At 40.7% G+C, this 18,387-nt stretch overlaps 1 protein-coding gene across 1 annotated transcript in view; it reads left to right on the top strand.

Annotated features, from left to right (window-relative positions):
- The window catches only part of dar1 (dendritic arbor reduction 1), a 37,370-nt gene continuing 18,983 nt past the window's right edge, over positions 1-18,387 (top strand). The window contains exon 1 of the mRNA XM_089259324.1: positions 1-913. Coding sequence (XP_089115450.1) covers positions 851-913 — 63 coding nt within the window. The 5' untranslated portion in view covers positions 1-850. The remainder of the gene's footprint in view (positions 914-18,387) is intronic.

Here is an 18,387-nt window from a genome sequence, read left to right as displayed (position 1 = left end):
GCGAAACCTTCGCTCGTCCAATCAGTACGAACTCGGTTCCCGCCAGCGTAGAGACAACAACAGCGCCGAGCGCTCGGTTTCAGCGTTGCTTTCGAAAAATAACAAAAACAAAAACTACAATTTTCAACATTCAATATCAATTCTCGAGTGCAGCGCGTCGATGTAGATACATTGCGTTTCCCTTAAACAGTTTGCAATTGCAACTCAATCCCAAATACAGCAACAACTATCTCTAGCAAAAATAGTTCACAGTCAAGTGAAGAAGAAATCGAAACGCGGAAGTGAAAAAAAAAAGCCGCCGGCGTTTGCTGATGTTGCCAGATCATTTTGGGGCAGTGCAAAGGATGTGCTTGAAACGGGAATTTTGAAACAGCAGCCGAATGATTGTCAATTCAGCCACAAATAAAAGCCAATTAGTGAGTGCGTGTGTGTGTAGGTGTATACGTGTGTGTGTGTGTGCTTACAATTTGCATATCCTTGCAAATGAATAAAATCAATTCTCAAGAAATTGTAAAAAATTCCACAAAATAAATACAAAAATCACCTTGAAGAGCTGCTTCTGCTTCTGCTTCTCTGTCCAGTGCCATGCAAATAAAATTCATAAAAGTATAAATAAATAAATCAAATAAATTGTTAATCATTCATGTGCCTTGAACTTGTCTGTGACTTGTGACCTAGAAGCGAGAAAAGCCAACAAGAAAATCGAAAATCTAAATACAAATAAATATTGAAACAAGAGCTAAATATTTAGCATGGTCAACTCTTACAAATAATAAAAGTCTACAATCTATATATATACAAGTATATAGATATAGATATATATTTAGGTCGGCCAAAAAATTCTGCTTAAATGCATACGGATATTATAATTGGTGATCAATTTGCCGCCAACAACAACTACTGGGTGATGCAGGTGAGAATTCAATCAAAAGCAAATTTGTAAATTAGCTAATTTAATTATGAAGCAGTTAAAATGTTTAACAATTTCACAAAAATTCAATTCTTGTTTTCTTGTTTTTTACGACTTCCCCTTGAGCTGGGCTGAATCATGGCTTCCATTTTAATTGTTAATAAAAAATTGGCAATGCGCCGTTAAGCAATTACTATCTATAATTATGCCAAATGTGCTAATTAAAATTCTGTTGTTTTTTTATTGGTATTTCTCTCTCGCTCTCGCTCTCTCTCCCTCTTATTCTTACTCTGGATTTAAATGCTTCCGCTTATCAAAATGCAAAACTTGCACCAAATTGTCAGAGTATTTTTTTTTTATTCATACGTTCGTTCGTTCGTTCGTTTTACGTCTTTGTTATAAATAAAACGCAATCATGTTTAAACAAATTAAGTCGATTATCGTCGAGCGGATACGTTTTCGTGATAATAAGCACGCAGTCGAGCCAAGCACGCGGCTGCCCAGATTAACACCTTCAGGTCCAGTTCCAGCTCCAGCTCCAGCTCCAGCTCCAGGTGTTCGGCCGTTGCTCAGGTGTCGCCGCTGGATGGGCCCACTGCTCTTGCATATTTGTCGAAGCGCCGTCGGCAATCGATTTGTAAATCTTGTTATCACTTGCCACAGCGCTGTTGTTGCCACACTTTGAGCTCTGCTTAAACAGTCGGTCAACTCTTTTGAACTCGCTCAGTCCCCGGCCCAGGCACAGCCCGAGGACGCCGCGGAAATCGTCGTTGGCTGGCTCTTCTCGCCCGTTGGGCTCTTGTTTGCCAGCAGCAGGTTCGTCCGGCCCTTGGCAGTTCCTGTCGCCTGCTCTGGCCGGTCTGCTCCGTTTGTTTGCCCATTGTTTGAATCGCGCTTACTTGCGAAGCTCTGGGTCAATATTTGAGCCCAACACGTTGTGCCAATGTGCCAAGTGTTGTCGCAGTTGGGCTGCAGTTGTCTCCGTGCTCTGCCTCCAGGCGGCTCATCATCAGCGCCAGCTGGGTGGCATTCACCAACAACATTCAACATTCAACAGAGCCACACCAATCAGCATGCCGTCCATAGACCTCTAGAACTCCACTCTAGGTAGCCTCCCGCAGCGCGGAGTCATCATCATTGACAAACGCTGGCAAATATTTGACAATTGCTTTTAAAGAGCAACGAGTGTCTGTTTTATTTTTTATTTTCATTTATTTGTTATTTTTATTCTATGATCTCATCATTTGATCAGGCACTGAGCAGCTCAATCAATTGGGCAGACTCGCAGTATATCTGAAGTTTTTAATGAAACATTAAAGTTTACTAGTTTTATTGGAAATTGCTTACACTGAAAGTCACTTTAGATGATGCTTTGGTCGGCTGACTTTGGCAGTAGAAGATGCTTTGATTAGACGATACTTTCCATCACACATGAAGATACTCTCATTGAAAGATATTTTAGTATAATTGACTACTTTCATGGGCATATCATCTGTGATAAAATAGCTAGATAAGCCTAGGCGAAGATACTTTTGGCAAAAGATACTTTTTAATTAGAAGATTCTTTATTTTAAAGGAGAGTTTTTGTCATGACACTTGAATTAGACGATTGCCCCAATCTGATTGGAAGATATTCTAAGTAGAACGTAGTTTCAGCTGAACATAATCTAAGGTATAGATACTTGCAAATGCAAGATACTTCATTTAGTACATCCATCCCTACAAAATACTTTGCATAAAAGAGTTTTACTCCTTTTAGAAAATTTATTTAAAGGCTTAATTTATTAAAGATCTGAGTTCATATGAATTATATTAATTTATCATTATTATTAGTAATATATATGTTTATTCATTAAATGATATAGTATCTAGGTAAAATTAATAAATAAATAATAATAATAATAAATAAATATGTTACATAGTTTCATTCAAAGATTTTCTTTACACTTTGGTTGGAAAATTCCTTTAGTAAAAGATACTTTTATTAAAAATATTTGTATACAGAAATAAAGATAATTAAGGGCAGAAATTATGATGTCTAAATTAATAATTATGAAATTATATTATTATATTTATTTTGTACTTTTTGTATCAATAAAACTGTTTATGTATTTTATTGAAAATGCTATCTACTTCCTTTAGTGACAATTTAATAGAGATTTCCGGCATTGCTGCTCTATACCTGATATTATATGATTCATAACATTCTCATTGGCTTTAATATACATACATCATAAGCTCACCTAAGTACTGCAAATTCCACAAGTTTACACTAGTACTTGACATTACTATACTGATTTATGAAGAGCCCCCCATTCAGTGTCCCATTAAAGCCCCAAATTGCGTGCCGAGCCACGCTTCTGCCAATTCAAACGAATCGACTTATCGACACATGTACATATGTGTGTGTGCGTACACATTCAATCTAATAGTTAACCTGATTGATTGCAGACCTGCTCGAAAACATTGTCATTGAGTTTGCCTACATACGTAGAGAGCGCCCTACTAGTCTTACCCATTGATAAGTGTTTCGCATTGCCTTGCTCGACAAAGCCAACAAAAGAACGCTCGCTGAATCGCTCTTTAGATAAGAGCAGCAACTAGAGGAGGTACGTCAATTAGTCAGTCAGTCAGCTAGTGACTGAGGCACTCAGTTCTCAGGAAACGACATCGTAAAAGAGCTCGCATTCGCACTCGCACTCACACTCAGAGCTCGTTCCGTTTCATTCCATATCCACTTCCAGGCCTTGTTCTTTGGCAACTTGCTGTTGTTGTAGTTGCTGTTGTTGTTGTTCCGCTGTCACCATCAATAGCTGCACTAATTAGGCATGTGTTGTCAAATATTTACACACGGTCGCTAAACTACAAAGCGCTGGCGACGCTGACGACGCTGACGACGCTGTCGACGCTGCCTCCTCCATGGCTGATAGCAAAAAGAGGCATTCGTGATGGCCAGAAGAGTGGGACGTGTGTCTTCGCTTCTTCCGCTTTCAGTGATTTACCTAAGAGGTGATTCCCACGACTTCAAGTCAAGTGTCGATTATGAGGAACAAACTTTCATATTTTATGGCATTTAACACATGAAATTAGTTTACGATTCTCTTACACAGAATTGGCCAGCTAATAGGCCAGAGATATCGAATAATGGATAGCGGATAGCGCTTGCCTTGCTGCATGAATAATTGAGCTGATCGAGCATATGGGCACCTGGCGTCCAGCTCAGTTTAGTTGCTGCTGCTGCTGCACTGATTAATGGCCGTGGCCATTGTGCTTCAATCATATGAGCGCAAATAATTAAATATAGATAAAAATCAGATTACTCATACGACATGTTGCTGGCCGGACAGAAAGTGGGTTGGGGGGAGGTGAGGGAGGTGAGAGGGGGCGCGGCTGTCAGCAACTGCCGTCGATATATGCAAATCGTAAATAAAGTGCAGCAAAACTCTTTTACGACTCCAGCTTAGCCAATTTGTCAATACCAAAAACAAAGTGAACTCTAGGATCATAAAAATTCGTTTCGTTTCGTATCTATCAAAAAATACACACATTTATTTGCATTCGCACATGCTCAAAAAAACAAAAAAAAAGCTCAAATAAAATGGAAACAAGTGAGACACAAAGGCGGCCGCCTTCAAAGCGTTGCATTTCTGATAGACAATAGCCGAAGAGCAGATACCTCGTAGATACATCATAAAAGTGTAGCGAAAAAGACAAAAAGAAACAGAGAGAGGGAGAGGGAGACGGAGAGAGGTGCAGAGCGGTAGAACGGCAAAGGGAGAGAGTGGCGGATACCTGTAGATAAGATAATTAAAAGTTAGCCAAAGTTGGCAATGCGTTCGGCTGGCTTTTGGGGCCCGGCACTTTCCATTTCGTTGCGAAACGAGTTCAAGACTGGGTCAGATTCAAATGCCAATTACAGGCGTCCGATCAATGTTAAATAATAAGTAAACTGGGCCAAAAACTATAACAACAAATACTTAACGACAACAGCAACAATAACGAAATCTCATTAAACACCGCACAGTGGGAGCTCTGCGATTGGCATCGCTTCGATTCTATGCAAATCTCTGGTAGACGATTTCCTTAGCCAACTAGAGGAGCATTAGCCAAGCATAATGCCAACTTATATAGGGGTCGCCGTGCTTTTCGCCAATTCATGCAAATGAAAACGAAAACGCTAACGAAAACTGGCAATTGCCAAATGGCCAAAATGATTTGAAAATCTTGAATATCATTGGCCACATTTGATTGATATGCCGCTCGGACAGACTGGAGGTCAAGTTGGCCTTTTTTTTGCTGTTTGTGTTTGGCCATTGTTTTCTTCTTCTTTCTCCTCTGCTATTTGGACAGCTGCAAATGCAAGAGCTGGCAGCCAAAATCAATCACTCTCAATTGGCTGCACGGCCCGGAGAGTCGCAGGATGAGTCGGAGTCTGCAAGAGATGTGACGGACTGTAGCGGGATCTGAGGAATTTCGAGTGTGGCGAGGCACAGTGGTTCCATGGAGATGGACAGTTGAGAATATGTACATATATATGGATATGATCTACACAGATAGATATGGGCAGAATATAATAATATTACATTGAAACTTAGGGAGGAGATTTCATCATATTCTTCTTCTTATGTATGACAGAAAATATCCCATATATCTTTAGTCATACCACTACCTATATTATACATTTTAAAGAGTCATCAGCTCATCTCTATGTATATCATCTATAAATGTTTTCTCTCAGCCTAATCTATTAATTTTTGATAACTTTGTCAATTTAATATTCTATATAAGAACCTTCAACCAAATCCATTTGCAGTTCGATTGAATTTCTTTAGCTATAACATAAGTTCTTGCAGATCCAACTCTGTCACATTTCGTCCAGCAGCCAAACCCTTTCAAGCCCCCTTCAGCCAATAACCCTCTACTGATTAATTACTCTCACGTCATATCTCACTTCTTTAGTTCTCAGACCACTGTGCCTGCTTTTATGGCACGAGCTGAGCTGCGATTTTATAGCGTGGCCATCTAATTCGCAGTCCCTAAAAACTAAACATGGGGTTTCATAATTTTTGATGGATTGCTGGAACGAAAATTCGTAGAAAGATTGCGGAAACGAGCTTGAAAACAAAAAGCAAACAAAATATGAAACGAAAATGGATTAAAATAAATATTTGTGTGAGGTGCCAAAATCTATTCAAAGCTTAAGCTCAATATTCGATATTTTCTTTTTGTTTCAATTTGATGTTTCTTTTTATTAGTTTTTGCTCAGCGCAATTCGTTTCAAGTTTGATTGGATCAAGAAGAAATCTTTTGAGCAGCTGACAGACAGAATTCGAGCTAGCTTCGGCTCTGCCAGCTGCTCGCAACTCATTAAGATCAATTATTTGATTATGAAATCAGATCTGCGTGAAATCTTCGAATTGCTGGCCAGCTTATGGCGACCCGCGGTGTCAAATGTGCGCGCTGTAAGCATCAAAAAGCTGTCATCGATTTCGAAAAAAACAGCATAAGAAGAAGAAGAAGCAGCAGAAAAACAACGGAAACATAACATTAGACAACAGCGAAAACAACTTTAGAGGTGAGAAAAAACACACAAAAATCAAACAGCAAAAGAAACAGAAACAGAAACAGAAACAGAAACATGAAACGGCCGACATTTAGCGTTGATCATGGGCCGTTGATAAAGTCATCAGCAACATAGCCGATCTCCGATTGACGATCTCTGATCGACCATTGAAGCTCCGCGCTCGGCTCGTCAAAGCCGCTCGAAGAGCTAAGCAAATAAATTCGAGTTGCAAAACTAAATTAAAAATTAAATTTAAAGTTTATTTGCACAATGCGAAAGTTTTCCAGTTTCGAGAAGGCAATGTGAGTATACCCTGAGCGTAATGGATGATACAGGGTATAATGTGGAGAGCACAAAGTGAGTGAGATCTTAAGGTATATGGAATAAAAGGCATCCCTTTTCTATCTTTATAAGAAAGATCTCTTTTCCATCATTTTAAACTAGTTGGATCGGGATTCCTTAATATATATACAGTATAGACAGGCTGGTCAGTTGGGGGAAGCTCCCTTCGGAGCTACCTAGAGTTGTTCACATATACTTTACATATCTAATCTATCTATCTTTGATTAACATATATCACCCTCGAACACAGGGTATTTGCTAGTCGTTCACATTTACAATAACATTTCAGCTGGTTGAATTTTAATGTTTGACTTTGATTTTAATTGATTATTAGGTGTTGAGCTCATTTAAAATGCATTCATTAATTAGCAGCGCGTTTGTGTATTGCAGAGAGAAGCCAATTAAAGCTTGATAGAGAAGTTAACAGGAATTATAATTAAATTTATGGAATAGAGCTGTAAAAGATCAGTGATTAGATCAGCTCGAAGACTCTATTATTGCAGTAGATTATAAACAATTAAATATGGGTATCTATATACGTATATGTATGTGTATCTATATAGTAAATTGAATTACTGAAAGTCTTGTACAGAAAATGGCTAAGAATACGTGTTAGGATAGCATTTATGATATATTCATGTGATGATGTTGATGATGCTCGACTGTGTTTATATATAGATATAGCTGAGGTAATGCTGGTATACATGCTAAGGTTATTATGATATCATGAAGAAAATGCATTGCCTATAAGAGAAAGAGAGATAGAGCAAAGTTTTCTGATAAAGCCTGAGAGTCTGCTAAGACAAAGAGAGAGGGAGGGGGAGCGAGAGAGAGATAGAGAGAGAGAGAGAGAGAGAGAGAGAGAGAGAGAGAGAGAGAGAGAGAGAGAGAGAGAGCTATAACAACTTGATGAAGATTTACATATGACGATATGAGCTCTAAAGAAAGTCACATCCATTTAATTTCAATTTTTTCAAGTAAGTAACACGAGTCTGACAAATCTATTTCTTAGTCCATTCAATAGCCTCACAGATAGCTGTTGTAATGTATTCATAAGTTCTCTAGCATTACACAAACTGTTCACAAGTTGCTGCCATTTTGTTTAGTATACCCAACGCAGCTATCAAACGAGTCATCCCTGTACTTTGTTGTTGTACAAAAATAAGTTGTAATATTCATTTAAGTTTCATTCACAAAAGCCAGCACAAAGCAGCAATAGGGCAGCTTGGCCGACAGCAAGACGTTAACACACACGCACACACTTACACACATGTGTGAGCCTAGAAATTACTTGAGTTTTATTATTTGCTTATTTAAGTTTTATCACCAATTAATGAGGCTCTTTTGTTGCTGTCTGCCATGGACGCAGCGATATTTGATCGATCGCTTACGCTAATTGCCAGAGTATGCAAAAAAAAATGAGAAAAAAGACAAGAAAAATACAAAGCAAAATGCTGAAGAAGAAGCAGAAGTAAATAAATGTATATAAAAATGAAAAAATGAAAGAGTCAAGCTCTCAGCAGGCTGGCAGCACGCACTTGGCCTAAAAATAAGCGCCCGAAATCTTGGCGGCAATTGACCCACTAATAGGCCCTGTCAATAAGAATGAACATGAACTGGCGAGTCGGCTGTCTGGCTGTCTGTCTGTCTGGCTGAATTGACTCGGCTTCATTGCGTTGGCCATTGAACTTTGTCAAGTTAACTCCCCCCTTCCCTCTCTCGCTTCCCCCACGCTGATCTGAATTGGAATTTTGTTTCCTGTTGCTTTGCTGCACACAAATTAATTGCCCGCAAATCCTGTGCACCCCCCACTCCCAACTCCCCATCTCTACCTCTCTCTCTATCTCTCTCTCTCTCTGCACTCCCCTTGCGCTGACCGCTGCTCAACAGTTTTCACTTCAAATTTTATTGATCAGCGTGCGCTGCATTCGCCAACTTGCAACTGCAACGTGTTGCGCATGCGTAGCCCTTTTGCTATCAACTCTACCCCTCGCTCCCTCACCCTAACCCTCACCCTCAGCCTGCTCTGCTCTGCCACGCCTCGCTGGCTTCGCTGGCCCTTCGCTTATGCGCTTGATCGGAAATTGGTTTTATGCCTAGCTACCAGAATGCCCTCAATATGCTCAATATGCTTTGGGTCCGCTTCGCATTTCCTGTCGCCTTTTGTCACCCCCGTCTCTGTCGAGAAATTGGGAATTGCCATTTAATAGCTTCAGTGGACACCCCAGAGCATGGAGTTATGATTGCTCAGCGTGAAATTGTGAGAATATTTCATTCCGGCGAGCCATCAAATTATGTTTGCCTTTGCTTTGCATATCGCAGGATATTCAATTTCGTCCTCGCGCTGCAATGCAATAGCTGTGCGAAGGTTTTTATGCTAATCAAAATTTATTGAGGGAGTCCGAATTGAATATGAATGGGTGAGAAAAATCAACTTTTTGTTTTTACATATGAGTTCAAGGAATTTCTTAGCCTCTTATTAACCTCTTTGTGATTTTTAAATGAATTTAGATTCGTCTCGCTCGCTGCACTATAAAAAGCTAACTTTGAATTGACTATAAACGCTTTTCCTTAACGTTCATAGTAACAAATCTATTCACATAAATAGCATTAACAATTGCCCCTGCCATCGAATATAATAGACACGAAATGTATTTCCATTTGCATTCAGCTCAAAATGGACTTTAGGAAAATAAAATCATTAGAATAGCAAATCCAATGAAAACAGAAAACAGAAAAAAAAAAACAATAAAGAGTCGATATATGCAGGCAGTCAACAATAAATGCTCAATAACATCAGTCAAAGATATGTAAACTAAAAAAAAAAAATAGTTAAAAGCAACAGCGAAAAAAAACTGTCGCAAATTGCGGTCATTCGTCATGCGCACATGAGCAGAACGGCAGAGGCAGAGGCAGCGACAGAGGCAGCGGCACAGGCAGAGGCAGAGACTGAGAGTAGCTGCTCTGGCAAATGGCGTCTTGGCAATTGAGGGCGATTTGTGGACGAATGTGACGGGAGAGAGAGTGAGATGGAAAGAGCGAGAGAGAGCGCGCAGGCAAACTATGTAAGAGTAGCAAAAAGTAACAACAAATAAATATACACATGCCAACTATGTACAACAACAGTAAAGGCAGCGAAGAGCGAGAGACAGAGGGAGAGCCAAGCAAAGTAACGGCAGCAGTGAGCAGCTTTTATCGCAATGCTATTGTTTTTGTTTTTGCTATTGAGGGGCTGATGAGGCAGAAAACAAACAAATACAACAACACAGCAGCGCTCGCTACTTTTGTCTTACTTACTCCACACACTTATGCATATGCTCATGTACATGTATGCGTGGTTGTGTGTACGTGTGTGCGTGCGTATGTAGATATGTCTCTTGCTGCTGTTGTTGTTGTTATTGTCTAACTATGAAATGTGTTTTGATTTGCTGCGCTTGCAAAAAAGTTTTCTGCTGCTGCCCGCTGGTTGGGCGACAGCCGCAACGTGCTGGGCGCCCGGGGAGGGTGCGCCCGCTCTTGCTGTGCCACAGAGAGGGGGGGATTTCACTATGTAGTGTCGCAGCTCAATATGGCGTCGCAGCGACGCCGACGGCGGCTGCTCAATGGTGCTTAACTGTGCTCAGCGGCCAGCGCTGCGTGAACTGCGCATGTCACGGCGACAAAATGAGAGAAATAGATACAAAGCCAGACGCACACACACGCACGCACTCCTCTATGTATGCGTGCTTATATATTCATGAGTGCGGGCGCTGTACATAGGAAGACAATTGCTGCTGGCTGTACAACAGTTAGGCGAATGAGCAAAACACTCGAAACATTTCAAGTGGGATGCGCCATTTTGTTTGTGTGTGTGTGTGTATGGGAAATATAAAGTAGAAATTTATGTGTTGAGCATTTATAAGACTTTGCCATGCAAAAATGAGCTTTGGGTATGTTGGCATTAGAACCGGAATGGGAATTATAATATATACTATATATGTTTATATCGATTATTATCTGTCTATCTACGTTAGTCAACTGTATTTTAATAAATATCACATTTCTAAACGTCTTAAAGACAGCCCTTACTTAAACAGTTACTTTATATAGACTCCCCATATACATACATACATATGTATAAACCCTTTGCCTACTTCCAATGTCAACCCAGTTGATTTCTACAGCAAATTTATGCCTCATTCTAAAACATTTAACACCACGAGAAGATATTATCTATAAACTAAACGAATTTATGTGATAGTTCTATACACACAAATATACATACATGCATATATGTATATCTTTAATTTCTCCACACACACACATAGAGAGTCGCAGTTCTTTCACTCTTATCTCTCCAGCAGTTTTTAGGCCCACATCAGCAACGGAAACTATCGAGCAGCTATATCAATTTCATTTAACAATTTGTTTTCCATTAGTTGACTCTGTGAGGCATGGCCGTGCGCACACAATAGTTTCCATTGTTTGGCCATTTGGCTGGGCTCAGAGCCACCGTTGTTATTATGCCTATTAACGCTATTATTATGAAAATTTTCAGCATCATTGATTTTTGTTACCGATTTTCTAATTTAGGCAAATTATGCCTCACACACACACACACACACACACACAGAGAGAGAGGGACTCGAATTCTCTTGCCCCGCTCTCTTGATTTATTGAGCTCCTAATCTGAATCTATGCGCATTCTATAAGATATTTTACTATTTCTGCTGTTGTTTTTGTTTTTGTTTTCGTTTTATATACATATGTATAGAGTTTATTCTGTCGACCGCCAACTGTTAACTGGTTGCGTCAATAGCCTCAGCGACTGAATGAAATGCCCTCAACGTGGCTTTTTCCTCAATGAAACCGGACATTAACATAATCTTTAGGCAACTTTACATGCACACATTGATATTGGGGAAAAAAAGAGAGCTCTCTGAAAGCGAAACCTGTTCGCTGCTGTTGGTGGTGCTGGTGGTGGTGGTGGTGCTGCTGCTGTGGCTATTTGTTAGCCAGTGTCAAAGCTGTCACATATATCACGGCAGAGTTCCATGGGGTCAGCCTGTGGCCCACACGCATCTGTCTCTGTCTGGCCAATTTGAATGGCCAGGCATTGGCACATGCACAGCCTCCCCCAAGCCGTACGCCCCCCTCATGCTGTTGCTGGCTTGTAAGGTAATTGCTACGCTGTCCCCTGGAGCCATCATGCCGCATTTGTCCACCGAGAGCTATGATTTGAACAGACAAAAACAAAACAGAAAACTGAAAATAGAAAACAAAAAGTTTTGCAGTCGTGATTGCAATTGGCAGCCAGGTGAGGCTGGGAGAGAGACACCAAATGCATTCCAGACATATGTTAGCCTTATAATTTATGTTTTAGCTCGATGTAATTTTAATTTTAGTTTATTAATTGCCGCCGCGAATGTTTGCCCACGGCATCTCTTGAATTCGATTTGTTTGCGTTGCGTCTAAGCGCTCGTAATTCATTTAATTGCATAGAATTTACGCGCTCAAGGTTGAGACCAGCTGCTAATTTATATGTCACTGGCGCTAGCGAAATTAAATGCATTTAACACGTAACTTGACAAACAAACAAAAGCGAATGCGAATGCGAATGTGAATACAGCGAATAGAGCGAATACAGTCATTAGAAACACTCGGACTTCTAATTAAACTCATTTGAATAAATCATCGGGCGGACTCATGAAAAGGAACTTCATACGAGCTGTTTGGCTAATTTTGCCAAATGAGCTATAAAAAACTAAAATTTAAGTGTGGCAGGGAAAGAGAGGGCAGATAAATAGAGAGATAAGCAAGAGAGACTCTTGCAGTTGGACATTACTGACTGCATGATGCTCGCTCAGGATTTGATTTAACTATGAAAATCTGATTAGCAATGTGGTACTCTGAGTATATTATATATTATACCTAGCAGTTAGCAGTGGCTCTCATCTATCGGCATTATCATTCATCGAGTATATCTACTTGGGTATACACAGCTGTAGAGCATATTCAGCCTTGCTATGGACTGAAGACTTCCACAGCTTTTCTCCTGCTCAAGCGCTGCGCCAATCACAGCAAACTCGAGACTTGCTAAAGGGAACTAAGCTCAAAGAGAGACCTTAGAGGCACCTACAAGGAAAGTAAACTCTATCTCAGCGCACTCTCAGTTCATATTAAAGAACAGAAATGAAGGGCAGCCTCTGCTAATCTGCTCCTCAATAAGCATCGATGCTAGGCGAATACTTTTGTAACTATGCTCCTCTCAAACGAATACCTACCCTAGCTAATCTCAAGGCTAAGATGACGAATTATACAATAGAATCCACCTATACAAGTGAATATAAGTATAGCAAATCTCTAGTCTCTAGCCTCAATGGATTCAGAGTCGAGCAGCAGCTCATAAATCAATATATACTCTCTTCAGCTTCGCAAACAAGTTAATTAATGCTGTCTAAATGATGTGATTAAACAAGTTTGATTTCGTATTGAAATTCTACTTACGTGAGTTTTGAAGACTTATCTAAATTCTTTGGTCGCATAATTCTGGTGCTAAATGGAAACCACCTGCCAGCTGCCCGCTCGATTTATGAATGTCACACGCTGAACGTTTTATCAAACTAATTAATGGCTAAAAACGTTTTAATTGGACAGCCGATAGACTTTTGAATAGCTAAACGGTAAACAGTTGGAAACGGTGGCAGTTGCAGTTGCAGTTGGAGTTGGAGTTGCCACATTGCAGGCAGCTGCCAGCGGTGGCTCATATGTGCACGTCTCTCTGTTGTCTCTGGAGGAGCATTTGGCATTTTGTGCAGAAAATCTGCATATGCGAGTCTATGGCATGCAGCACACACACAAACACACACACACATATGCCACATTTGATATTTAGCCCAGGTTAACTAAATGACACCAAATAGATAGATGCCAAGCGAATTTGACAGCGGCGCAGCTATCGATTCTGTGGACTCGCAGAGTCGTGTATCGTGCCGCGGGTATCGCGTATCGTTAGTCGAGCATCGACTGGCAATGCCTGACAGCAGCTCAGGGCTAGCAATAGCGGCTAATTGAAATGTCGATAAGGCAACAGTTTTGACATGTTGTCACAGTGCGAATACCAAGCTCGCGCTCTCGCCCTCTCTCGCTCTCTCTCTCTCTCTCGCTTGCTCTGGGAGATGTCTGCTTGGCCCACATTGCGTATACGTTACGTTGACTCATTGCCTCAGCGCTCTGTGGCATATTCTTGGCCAAAAAAAAAGGCAGCAACAGCATTTGACCCAGTTAGCAGCGAGTCCATAACATTCATGACTCACTGTGCCTCCACTTTTGGATGTCCCAGCTGTGCGGCCCATTGTTGCAGCCTCTCGTTGTCGTTGTTGTTGCTGACTCCTTTGAAGCTTGTGCGAAATTTATGCGCACAATATGCGAAATTTATTGTAATGACAATCGCTTAGCGCATAATGCGACGCTGCAAGCCGAACTCGAGCCCCAGCCGGAAGCGTGTAATCATTTTTTGTTATTGTTGCGGTTGCTGTTGTTGTTGTTGTTGCGGTTGCAGCTGCTCCAATTGACGCCCACCTGTGTTGAGCTGAAGATGCCAAGCGAATTGTGTTTGTCGCCTGACGTCAGTGGGCTGAGAGGCAAGTAACTCACGCCCACCACTGAACTGAACTGAACTGAACTGGTTCCAGGCAAGCTACATTTCGTAACGGAACTAGTTGTGAAGTGAACTACTTGCAAAAAGAACTTATTTGATTGACAATTATTAATCGAAAAGTATTATTTAGTTTAATGATTCTTATGAACTGGTTCCACATGTGAAAAATGGGTAATCATTGTAGATTTCAGTTTATAAAACTAAACGATTGGCCTTATAAATGTCAATTAAGAAGCAGTTGCATACGAACTAGTTCCGTAATGAACATATTTCGGATAAGGTAGCGACAGCTGATACAAGACCACACAGAATAGTTAAAAATGCGGCCAATATATAGAATATGTAGGATATTTAAATGAACTAGTTCTTTATCTAATTTAGAACTAGTTCATTTGTATTAATAGTAAATCAAACTGAACGGTTGGAGCTATTGAATATAAGTGAATTAGTTCATTTCTCAATTCGGAACTAGTTCAATATTGAACATTATATAAATGAAACAATAAAAAATGTGCAATGAACTACTAATAGAAATTGTTCAAATGCACCAATCAGCAACAATATATATACATACACACATATATTTTAGTATGCATAAATGAGTCACATGCTCCCAAAAATATTTGCTTCTGCAGCCCTAAAACTCAGCCTGCTGAGCCTTCGTTCATTGCATTCCCTGCTGCCAGCCCCCTCTCACAGCATCCCCTCCTGCTGACGCCGCTGAGTGCAGCCTCTCGTTGTTTTGCTTTCGTTTTCATTGAACAATGTGCATCATTAACGTTTTCGTTGCTTTCGTTGTTGTTGTTGTTGTTGTCGTTGTGAACAAAACGTAAATATATTTGAGGATTATATTTTGTTAATATATTACTTCTTTTTTTTCTTGCTATGTTTCATTTTGTTACTTTTATAAAAAAAATACACAAAAATTTGTTTGCGCCTTCTTATTTATTTATTTTATTTTATTTTTTTATTTTATTTTTTTGCATCTTAATGAAGTACGATTCAGATTCGCTAAGGTGTATTAACTTCGCTTTTGTTGTTGCTGTGGGCTTTCGTTAAATGAGGAAGTCGAATATTCAACAAGTGCCCCTCCGTCTGCCCCGCCCACATCGCCACGTTGCTGCCATTTATGGCGCTCACGTGTCGCCGTTGCAGGTCGCAAATTTTTGTTTTTTTTTTTTTTGTTGGTATTTCCTTTGGGGCCTGGTCTTTAATTTGACCATGTTTGGGCGCTGCGTTTGTTTTGGCCCGCTCGCATTGATTAACGCATTTTCTTGTTATTGTCTTAAGCGATTGTTGCAGCCATTGTTGGCTCTCGCTGCCGCGGCTGTTGGCCAAAATGTGATTTATGCGCTCGCTGGGGGATTTTAATGACACTCTGAGAGTAGCCGCAGTCGACGCAGCAGCAGCAGCTAATACGTTTTAGTGGCATAATGAATGACAGCTGGAGAGCAAAAAGTCACACTCAAAACAGATGCACTTAAATGGCTGAGTAATACAACTCGAGTTAAGATAGATGGCTTCGAGTTTATAAATAATGCATAAGTAGATGCTAGTCCGAGTGCTCAAACAGAGGCTTAAGTATATGTCAGCCTTGTAATGCAGGTGAAAATAATAGCAGTAATAATATATACTATATATATCCAGCTTGACATATATACTGTACTATAATACTATCTATTATCTAACACAAATACATATATTCCTACAATATATATGTACATATATCAATACCTAGCATTCAACTAAAGTAGATTTACTATGTTTGTACCTCTTAAATATAAATAATATAAGAATATTCTATGTATAAACCCCTAACATAAACAAAATACAATAAAAATCTAATATAGTAGTGTTATATGCATAATTTTAAATATACATATATGGATATCTTTTCATATAAGACTACATTTCTGTATAAGTTATGGCATAGAACAAACGTCATAAATATACATACATGCAAATATAGAGTTCATATGAAAGTTGTGATATATGGTATTAGGGCATTCGACTGAATCATAAATGAGATCAACGATCAATGAGAGAGACATTCATAGGTGAGTGAATTATGATTTTGTAAGAGCCGAGATGTTAATGAAGCCTCGCCATTTATGTAACAAATGGAATTGGCACACTCTCCACTAGTATCATTGGGGTCACCAATGGGCCGAAGATTTGCATTGTGAAACTGAAAGCTGAGGCGAACGGTCGGGCTTCACTTGTGCTGCCAGGGAGGAGAGGACAACTTTGTGTAAAATTTCTATATAAATCTATCAGCTAAGCTATCTAAGATAACTTGGTAGTAGTACATATTAGTATTAGTATGATAAGGTAGTCTCTAAGGTAGAGTATCTCAACTTTGTTAGGTTTCAAATCTTTTCTTTAACAGCTCTTTAGCAAAACTAAAACCTCTTACAAAGAAACCCTCCGACTAATAGTTAAATTGTTTTAAGAGCCGCACGCGTCGAGGGCAGCACACGCCAGCTTTGCAGTCGCCGTCGCAGTCGCCGTTGCCGTCGCTGTCGGCATATACTGAAAAGGTGTTAAAAAATTGTAGTCGTTCGAGTAAAGGACAGACAAAGAAGGGCGAAACGAGAAACAAAATAGGTGGTTAATAACCCGAACGTTAATGAAAAAGAAACACTGACAAGGGACAACAACAACAACAGCAACAGCAACAACAAAGGGCAGCTGTGAATGACGTCAATTGAAGGCACGTGAACAACATAAAGGTTAAGACTTAAGGACGCGAGGGCATTTAACTTGGCCAACGTGAAGCGCCACTCCTTGGCCAGTTTGATGAATTGGTGGCATATGGAATCGCTGGGGTCTCCATCGCCATTGCAGCTGCAGCCACACGCAATGATCATTGACTCCTAATGATGAGCGAGCGGGCAGCATGCCTAGTTTTCTACACCTTTTTAGTTTTTTTTTTCGATTTTTTAATGGGTCTCGGCGAGAAAGCGCGCAAGATAAACGCCTGGCTGGCCGACTGGCTGGCCGGCCGACTGCCTGGCATGCTTTTCTTTTAACACCTTTGCGAGAGATTTGTGCGTGCGATTCGTTTTGTATCTGTTTGCCGCGACACTTAGCGCCTTCTAGCCCGATCTGGCTGCTGATTAGAGAGGGCGAGTGGCAGAGTGATGGAGCGGGGGCAGCGGGGGCAGCGGGACCCAGGCGGACCGCACAGATCTAGTCTGCTCATTTAATTATGTAAACGAAAGCCCGAGCGGGCCATTTATGTCAAATTGACACCTTGTTGGGCTGAGAAATGCTTTTTCCGCTGGCTTTCCACTCGCCGCCTGGCCGCTGCACATGAAATATTTATGAGCGTGCGGCCGTCGCTTATGCCTAATTGATGGGCTCACTTTTGACTAGGTCGTGCCCAAGCTCCGGCCAGGTGTCAAGGCAGAGAATTCTACAAAAGATGAAAAACCAACTTGGCGTGCTACAAATTGTTTGCCTGGTCTTTGGTGTTGTTGTTGTTGGTGTTGGTGTTGCAGGTGCCATAAGGCGCATCCAGCTGTGCCGACAAATGAGGCTGGCGACAAGCGCAAATAAACCAAAATCAACTCAGCCTCCCATTGCCCAGCTCGCGTGTAAATGATTCTCGCCCAACATGTCGATTGCTGTTGCTTGTTGTTGTTGTTGCTGCTGTTGCTGCTCTGTCTGCTGGCGTTATTGCAACACTTTGGTGCACTGCTGTGCGGCTGTTGCATTCGCTGCAACAGGTAGCTGCCTCGGCTGTCAATACCTACACGCCTGCCTGCTAAGCTGACTGCCACAGCAGAGTCGAGCGAGCAACGTTGCTGTTGAGCTGCATGTGGCAGCAGAAGCAGCACTCGCATGTGTGTGTGTGTGTGTGTGTGTGTGCTGTTGAGCTGATAGACATTGAGGCTACCCTAGCTTAACTGGCATAGAACATGGAAAGGA

The sequence above is a fragment of the Drosophila navojoa genome, chromosome 4, assembly GCF_054131105.1.
Source record: "Drosophila navojoa isolate 15081-1374.11 chromosome 4, UAZ_NAV_1.0, whole genome shotgun sequence".
Lineage (NCBI taxonomy): Eukaryota > Metazoa > Arthropoda > Insecta > Diptera > Drosophilidae > Drosophila > Drosophila navojoa.
Note: the sequence above shows the minus strand (reverse complement) of the source record. Positions and strands in the feature narration are given on the sequence as shown.